This window comes from Crotalus tigris, unplaced genomic scaffold, assembly GCF_016545835.1.
Source record: "Crotalus tigris isolate CLP2741 ecotype Arizona unplaced genomic scaffold, ASM1654583v1 scf7180000020216.623372, whole genome shotgun sequence".
Lineage (NCBI taxonomy): Eukaryota > Metazoa > Chordata > Lepidosauria > Squamata > Viperidae > Crotalus > Crotalus tigris.
This window is the reverse complement of record NW_024097909.1, coordinates 416132-424847: the sequence shown is the minus strand read 5'-3', so window position 1 is coordinate 424847 and position 8716 is coordinate 416132. Positions and strand designations below refer to the sequence as shown.

At 58.3% G+C, this 8716-nt stretch overlaps 1 protein-coding gene across 2 annotated transcripts; it reads right to left on the bottom strand.

Annotated features, from left to right (window-relative positions):
* Positions 1-212: 212 nt before the first annotated feature.
* On the bottom strand, positions 213-8130 carry LOC120318403 (beta-1,3-galactosyltransferase 4-like). 2 transcript variants are annotated; one of them, XM_039365958.1, is made up of 2 exons: positions 7381-8130; positions 213-4667 (listed from the first exon to the last, which is right to left on the bottom strand). In XM_039365958.1, exon 2 carries the CDS (start codon positions 4627-4629, stop codon positions 3577-3579), a length of 1053 nt encoding a protein of 350 aa, XP_039221892.1. In that variant the 5' UTR covers positions 4630-4667; positions 7381-8130; the 3' UTR covers positions 213-3576. The 2 variants fall into 2 exon arrangements, with proteins under 2 accessions (XP_039221892.1, XP_039221891.1); XM_039365957.1 differs by having other exon boundaries at positions 7940-8130.
* Positions 8131-8716: the final 586 nt, after the last annotated feature.

Below are 8716 nucleotides of genomic sequence, written 5' to 3'. Positions count from 1 at the left end.
GCATTGATCGCCTTTCTCAACCATACGGTGTGAAGGATCATTTTTTTTTAATCTTTAGAGCAGGGGTACTCACACTTGGGCGCTTTAAGACTTGTGGACTTCAACTCCCAGAATTCCCCAGCCAGCATGGGGGTTGAAGTCCACAAGTCTTAAAGCGGCCAAGTGTGAGTACCCCTACTTTAGAAGTCCCAGCTGAGGCAGGACTGACAAGGTAGTTGCCAAAGGTTTATTTTTAATAAAACCCAGCACAGGAATGTGCTTACATTCGACTCAGGAATAATCTTCAACGGTTACCGGGTAATCCTCTAGTTACGAATGGAATGGAGCCTGCAAATTACATTTGTAACCCAAGGATTCATTAATCGGGTCAAGTTAAATGAACGCGATCCCTTACCTAACCGAATGCACAGGCCGTTAAGTGCATGTGAAGTATTGCCGGGTGGGGAAGCCTGGGACCACCCAAGGCCTCCCCACCACCTAGTGAGATATCTCATGCTTCCTACCCACCCACCTCTATCCTGCCCCCTCCCCCCACTGGGTCATCACAGGACCTGGGACTTACCTTTCCAAGATCTCCAAACCATCTCCTCTCCAGCCTCCCTGCAGTGTGTGGTATGTTTGTCTCCTCCCAGTGCTTCAAAAGAGGAGTGGAGGAGAATGCAGAGGCAGCGTGGGACAAACACGCCCGGCTTCGTTGACTCACTGAGGCTGCCTGTTCGGGACACCCAATCTGCTTTTGGAGCCTCAGTGAGTCTGAAGGAGTGCGAGGTTGCACCCCTGAAGGCTTCTGTTCTCCACGCCAAAAGGGACGACGGAGATCTTCAGAGGCACAATCTCACGCTGCTCCAGGCTTCCGTCCCTTTGCAAAACCTTTTGCCACGGACGACAGAAGCCTACAGAGCCACACTCTCGTGCTGCTTGAGGCCTCCACCCTCTACACCAAAAGATTTCGCAAAGGGACGGAAGCCTTCGGAGCCACGATCTCGCACCCCTTCGGGCCCCCGTCCCTTCGTAAACATTTTTGGCGTGGAGGACAGAAGCATTGGGGGCCGCGATCCTACGCTCTTTCTCAGGCCTCCGCCCTCTGCGCCAGAAGATTTGGAAAGGGATGGAGGTCTGAGTCGGTGTGAGATTGTCCCTCCGAAGGCTTCCATTCCTTTGCAAAAACTTTTGATATGAAAAACGGAAGCCTTCAGGGATGCGTTCTCACACACCTTCAGACTCACCAAGGCTGCCTGGCGCTCCAGAAGCAGATTGGATGTCCTGCATATGCAGTCTTGGGGAGTCAGCAAAACTGGGCAGGAAGCACTGCTCTCATTGCTCCACTTTTGGAGGGCCGGGAGCTGGCAGAGTAACCGTGCTGCTGCATGACCCCCATGGTACAGAAGCCGGAAAAGAGACGGCTCGCTTGGGGAGAACTCTGCATCTTCGAAAGCAAGCAATTGGTAATTGGTAACAGGGTGGGCTAACATAGCGGGCCAGTGCCTGTTGGATCCCTAATGGGGAGGGGGGGAAAGGCAGGGGGAATGTCGCAGTGTCCTAATGGTGAATGACTGCCATGATGCTGCAACATTCATAACTTCGGGACGTTATGAATGTCGTAAGTACTTTTCTGGGGGGGGGCATAACTGGAGGACTACCTGTTTGGTTGTGTCCTAACTCTGGAGCTTGTGAGTCCTCGGGAGGGCTTTGCCTGTTCTCTCAGCAGGCCCTGATCCAGAAGTTCTACCCAGGCAGATAAGCAGCCAGCAACCCCCGAGGCTGGGGGCCCTGTAGTCTACAGGTCAACGCTGGATCGCTTCCAGAAATAGCTGCCAATGTATTCCAGCATTCCCACGGTGCGTAAGAGGATTGTCTGGATGGTTTTCCTTAAGGGCTGGACCGGTTGGACCCTCCCTGAAACTCTTGGGTTTATTATATTCAGAGCCTTGCATTAATACACTGTTGTGATTTGTAGATGTGTTGTGTGTAGGATGTTGATCTTTCAAAAGATCAAGAACAGCAGGAGACAACAGAGGGCTGCCTCTGCTTCCCACCCTTTGGCAGCGGGCAAAGAATGGGGGCTCCCAGGGGGCATAAAGTATTCTTGGGAGGAGGGGGCCAAAGTAGCACCCCCAAAAGTATTCCCGGGCATTGGACACTGCAGAGGGTTTCCTGCCCCAGCGGGCCTCCCTTCCCCAAGGGCTGCAGCTCCCCCCCCCCATGCACAGGTGGATCTGGGCAATTCCCAGCTAAGAGACCACAGTTGCTGCCTTCACAAGTCCTTCATATTCTGGCTTAATATAATGGATTCCCCCACTGACAAGATGTGGGTCTAGGTCTAACACAACTCATGCCAGACAGGTCAGCGTGGATGGGTGGCATGACTAGGAGGGCGCAGATGGGTGAGCGTGGCTGGTTGGGTGTGAAGAAGTGGACACGGCTGGCTTGGCTGAGCACCACCGACTCGGCCAGGCCAGCTGGGTGGAGCTAGCTAGGTGCAGCTGGGTGCATGTGGCTGGGTCAACGCAAAACAAGTCGCACTGGCTAACTGGACCTGGGGACAACTCAGCACCCTACCAGCTCCTCACCTCCCAGAACTGCCTATAGCCAAGCACACAGACACACACTTCACCTGACATGACCACTCCATCATGAGATCTTAACCCAATGTGACCCTCACCTGACGTGACCTCCCCATCACAAGACCTGTTGACCACACGAAGCAGAGGAACGCTGACATTGACTATCCCCTAAAACTACATTGAAGGTGTTACCCAACCTGGTAATGAAACGTTGGGAAACCAACCGGCAAGTTGAACCTCACCCTCACACATACACCCCATTCCAATCTTGGGGACTTGCATCATCCTGGCACCACAAGTTGCCAGTAAGACACAGATCACGGATGGGCAGGGAGAGGCCCAGAGCCGCCACAGGGCATGAAAAGTTAATTTTGGAGAAGTTTGCAAAAGAAACACTGAAGGGGGAAATGAACAATGAAAGTCCCAAAGGAGAAATTGTTCTCCCCAAGCCTGGGCACGATTGGTAGCTTCCCAGCACAGATGGGGATAAACGTCCCCAAACTCGGAATGGCGTACGAGTGTGTGCGTATTTGTGCAAGTGCCCAGCATTCTCCCTGAGTTGTCCCCATGTCCATTTAGCCAATGTGAATTGTTCTGTGCCGATCCAGCCACGCCCACTCATTTGTGTCCATCTGGCCGCTCAGACCCCACACGCATTCTGTGGGACCTCTCCCTTGCGGCTGATGCTGTGAAAAGTCCACTTTGGCCCCCCATTGCCAAAATTGGCACCCGAATCAGGGATGAACAACCCCTAAAAAACACAAACCAGGCAGGCAATCTGTCCAAGCAGGACCCTTTGCCCTTCAGCTTTTCAGCGTAAGGCCCACATTGGCCAGTCAACAAGGGCAGCCTGGCACTTTCACAGCTGCCAGCGCCTCGACCCACACTCCCAAGAGGGAAGCTCAGCTGCCAGGCAGGCGGCTGCACAGTCCTAGATGGAGTTCCCGGCAGTGCTTCTGTGAGTCAGTCACTCCCTTTGCTTGTCCAAAGACGTGGATGGGAAGGTCAACAGTCACGGGTTATCCTCCATGGCTAGCCAGGCCAGTACCTTGCAGCGGGCCAGGCCAAAGAAGTGCTGCCAGGTGGTGCACAGGGGCTCAGATGCCTCCCACATGGCCAGCATCTCAGCAGGTACCACTTCGTGCACACTGAAGAGTACCTCCCGATAGCAGCAGGCATCGAGTGGGTAGTGAGAAGCCCCGGAAAAATGGTCCACATGGCTTGGGGCAATGCCAGCATGGTGGGCACACATTGCCACAAACACATCCTCCACAGGCAGCAGTGGCAGCTGGCGGGCAGCATGCAGGACAGCGGCAGCAGCTGGGGCAGAGAGCACATAGGCAGTGCCGCTGCAGTAGGGTGGGAAAGTGGGTTCCGGGTAGAGCGAGATGGGCAAGTAGTGCCGGCTCTGCGGATTGCGGATGGGTGCCACGTTCGAGTAGACCTGGCCCAGGTAGGCAGCAGGCAGACTGTCCAGCTGCTCCAGGCGTCGCGCCAGGGCAGGCAGGTTGAGGAAGACGTCATCATCAGCCTTGACCAGGAAGTGGGCAGCAGGGCAGTGGGCAATGGCCCAGCCCAGCATTGCTAGCGTCTTCAATGTTAGGTTTGCATAGGTATCAGCAAAGCGTGCCTGCAACAGATCGCTGTGCTCGGCCGCCTCGTGCTCCAGTGCTGCCTGCTGTGCTCCATCCCCAGGCAGACCCAACGTGAAGACTGTGCGCACACGGTGCCCCGCTGCCACCCTCGTAACTGCCCAGCTTTGCCGCACCACTGCCCGCCGGGCTGCATGCCCAGGTGCGCTGGCCACTAGGACCAGTAGCCAGGGGTCGGTCGGGGTACAGGGTGATGGGGACAGTGGGAAAGCATTGGGTGGTGGCAGAAGCAGGTTGCCTATGTGTTGCTGCCCCACACCGCCGCCCATCCGGAAAGGCAGTGAGCGTGAGAGCAGAGCCTCATGGTGGCTGCCAGTCAGGAAGCCAAGCACCAAGAGGGTGGCCAGGCTGCACAAGAGCCCCACCAGTACCTGGGCTGAGCGGCACAGGCTGCGCTTCCGGCAGGGTAGCATGGCAGTCACATGGACAGCAGCAGGGGCTGCGGGAGGGCCTGCAAGAGAGGAGGAGGAGATGTCAGCCCTGCCAGAGAACAAAAGGATGGCTGAGCCTCTTCCGCCTCCCGCACTCTACGCAGGAGGCCCCGTGTCCCGCCGAGGGTGGGACATACCAGCCTCCCTAGCAGCCTCTGTAGTCTTCCCAGTGAGCAGCATCTTGTAAGGCTGGCCAAGCGAGTGTGGCGCCACTTCGGCAATTGCACAGTGGTGGCCTCCTCCTCTCCTCCTTTCCCTCCTTCCACCCAAGGCAGGGACGCAGTGGGGCCGCACAGGGCGACTTGACTTTCCTGTGCAGGAGGCGACACTCGCTCGGTTGTACTGAGTCTGGCCCAGTTGTAGGTGGGCTGCATATCCACCATGGAGTTCCTGCTGGGAGTGCCCACCTCGCTCTCGCCTCTGTATGCCACCAGGCAGACACCGTCTGCAATGCCTCCAGCTAAGACAGCTGCACCCCTGCCCCACCAGGCCCTGCTTTCCACACACACACCCAGGGCCAATGGAGTCCCCCAGCACTGCCCCCTCTGAGGAATTAAGGGACCCCATCACCCTGTCACGTTTTGGTCCCATCTGCTCCGTTGCCAGGACTCCCTTGGCCGAATGGAGGACGGCTCCTCGTGCTCCTCATCTGACGGATGGGGGTCATGGCCAATGACGGGAGGGGGGATGGCCAGGGGAAGGGGGCAAAGCACAGCACTGGCCTTGAGCTGAGACAAGGCTAGGCTCCTGGCTAAGAAGCAGAGATCCCATGCCCCAGGAGAGGGTTGAGGTTGGTCTTGCGAGAGCCACCAGAGAGGTGGGGGAGTTTGTCTTCTGGGAGCCTCGGAGGCCTCTGGGGCAGATCCACCAGGGACAGCCCAAGGCCGCGACAAAGCGTGGATTCAGAGGGAACGGCTGCACACGTTCCCAGACTTTGGGAAGCGGCAGCTGCACTTGGGACTCCCAAGGCTGGAAGGGGCTTGCCTTCTTCCCTCGGGGTCCCCGACGCGGTTTCCTTCAGGGCAGAGCAGCTTCAGGTCTGGCCTAGAAAAGGGATCCTCAGCCGAGGACAGGAGGCCTGGAGATAGCAGGTCAGGCCCAGGAACTCTGAACCATGGACCTTCCCTCCTTCTCCTCCTCCTCTTCCCCTCTCTGCTCCACCAAGACCAGCTGCGCAGCCTTGCTGGGGCCTCCACTAACCCAATGGAGGCCTTCCCACCCAGCTCAGCCCCGTCAGGGGAATTTGGCTGCCTGTTAAGCCAGCTGCTTAAGGTGAGCTCCCTCGGCAACACCCCTCCCGCCTCTGGAGCCTGGTGCCAATCCTTCAGCCCCAGGATTGTGCCAACCTGCCCTGGAGGCTTCTTCCTGCACCTACTCTAAATCAACCAGCCCAGCGAACTTTGTGCCTGGCAGTGGGGCACCTCCCAGTGACTGGCTGGGAAGCAGACCTGGCTTAGGGCGCCCCCTTGTTGCCAGTCCTGAAGGATGCAAGGATGCCGAGTGTCTGACAACCTGGGCCCCGAGTGCTGGGTGTGGGGTGCTGGGGACCGGTCCAGCAAGAGGCCAGCAGTGGCTCTGCAGCCCCACCCCACCCACCCAGACGGCTGCTCGGGTCCTCTGGAGATCACGGCTGGCCAACCATCTGCCTTCCTGCCTTCTGCTGCCTGTTTGGGTGGATCGGGGCCCTGGGCGTGCCTGAAGCAGGGAGAAGCTTTGGTTCCTGCTGGGTGACTGCCCTCCTCCAGGAGCAGCAGGGGCTGGTGGGTCTTTCTCCTTGGGGAGGCTGCCTGTTCCAGCAGTCTAAAACAGCCTCCCTCCAATAGCTGCCCTCCCCGTCCCTGTGCCAGCTGAGCCCCCCCCCCGGCTGGGGGCACTTAGGACAGGCCCAGCTTGGCCCAGAGCAGGAAGGGTCCCTCCCCCAAATGAAGGAAGGCCATGTTTCATCAGTAACTGAGTCTAAACGTGCTTCGGATAAAGCTCCCACCGTCTGACAAAAATATTAAAAAAAAAATAACTCAGAGGGCACTGGGTCTTTTTTCCGTCAGCCGATTTCTACGCTCCTGTCTTTAGTTAGTTTGCACAGAGGAGCCCCACCCATCCTGCCAAGGCGTGCCGCTTGTGCTTGCTGTTCCTGTGGAGTGATTATGTGCAGGCCTGTGAAGAGATCTAGGCTTCTCAGGGAGAGGCTGAGCAGCGCCTCGTGGCGAGCTTCCCTGCTCTCCGCCTGCCTGCCTTCCCTGGGCCCCCATCAAGACAGCCCCAGAAGCTACCAGAATCGTGCCTGGACGGGGGTCCAGGCAGCTCCTGCAGCACCTCGTGGAGGGTCCCCCAGCAGGACAAGGGACCTCTCCAGGGTCCCTGCCTTCAGGCACGGAGGCCTCTGCTCCTGCGTCTGCCCAAGCCCCTCTGAACCTGCCCAGGTGGTGCCCATCCCGGTGTCCCGGGAAAGCGAGTCCCTCACGGGCTGTGGGAGAGAGGCCTCCGGTCAACTGTCCATCTGGCCGAACGGGAAGCCCCATCTTGAGGCAAACAGGGCTGCTGAGATGCAGGCTGGCCACAATGCCCTTGGGGACACATCTGATCTGCGGGCCCACCAGGTGCCCTCCCTCCACAGGAAGTGTGGGGAGGGAGGGGAGCAGGAGCAGGTATTCCAGACAGGGAGGGACGGAAGCCAGGAATCCCCCCTGTGCCTACCCACCCACCCAGCTGGGGTCCTTCAGGGCCCAGGAATACCTTTTTGGGGAGGAGTCCACAGGAGAGAAGAGGAACTGTGTTTCTGACCTGGCAACGTTGTTACGCAAAATCTACACAGAGATAACTACCCACACACCCAGGGACGTAGGGAGGGCAGAGCCTGGCCCTGTCAGGGGAGGGGCAAACTTTACACAATAAAAGTGGCCCTCCCCCGTTTTGCTTTTCTCCCACGTGACTCAGGCTGACCAGCTGGACTTTGATCAGCAAAAGGAGGGAATCCTTTGAAGAGGGAAAGGTCCCCTTGAAACCCAACAGACAGCAGCGCCCGGAGGCATCTCCATCCCAAGTCAGCCATCAAAACTATGTACAAATGGGTCCCCCACCCCCACCCCCCAAAAAGTGAGAACTGGTTGAATTACCCACAAGGGGTCATCTTGCGTTTTTTGAGGCTGCCTTGCCAAGCGGACGAAACTGCAGGAAACTCTCCCGAAGGCTAAGACGGCCCCAGAGGCAACCTCGTGGCCAGGAGGACAAAGGCCACTAAGCACGTGTGGATGCCGGATTGTAAGCCAGCTGGAGAAACGTTTTGTATAAATACCTGAACCAGCTTCTGCTCTGGGCCCTTGAATTCTTCACCTCCGTCCCAAGGGTGAACTTTCTCCTTCGGCAGAAACAAACTTCCCTTCCTGCTTCCAGCGGGAACCCAGCCCAGCTGAGGCCGCCGCTCCCTCCCTCCCATTCCTTTCCCAGAAGTTCCGGTTTGTCAGCCATTTCTCTCCCCCCCCCCCAAGAAAACTCTCTGGCACCCCACGGGGAGGGAGGGCTGGGCTGGGGGCGGGAGACCAGCCTTGGGCAGGCGGGAGGGGGGAGCTCCTTCCAGATGCCAGTACGGGGCAGGTCCCGCCTGGAGGAAGCTCTCGCAGCCCCCCACCCCCTGGCTGTGGCCTCTGTGGGGGAGGGGCCACTCAGATCCCACAAATGCAGGATTCCGGCAGGCCGGCCTGCCTCTCTTGTCCAGCAGAAAAAGCCCAGGAGGCGGCTATGGACTCCGGACACTTTACAGCAATAGAACAGTTAAAAAGTTGAAAGGTCCCCAGCATAGAAGGCATGCAATCCGCACACAGAGCCCCCTTGACCCCAAAGGCTGAAGGCCGGAAGGGGTGATGGCGCCAATATGGGAGAGGGGGGGAGGCCTGGAGCCGTCTCGGGAGGGGGAGGGGGGGAGGCAGCCCCCTCCCCCAGTTGGGGCTCTCCCGCTGCTTGTCCCACCCACCCACAGTTGATCGGGGAGGGGGAGAGCAGGACTCAGCCAGGCCCTTCCGGGCAGGGGCTGGAGGGAAAGAGGGTAACCCCCTTGCAGTGAAGGGTCCCCCAC

Excerpts from the sequence above, each read along its gene's own strand:
- LOC120318403 (XM_039365958.1), bottom strand. The coding sequence starts at position 4,629 with ATGCTACCCTGCCGGAAGCGCAGCCTGTGCCGCTCAGCCCAGGTACTG.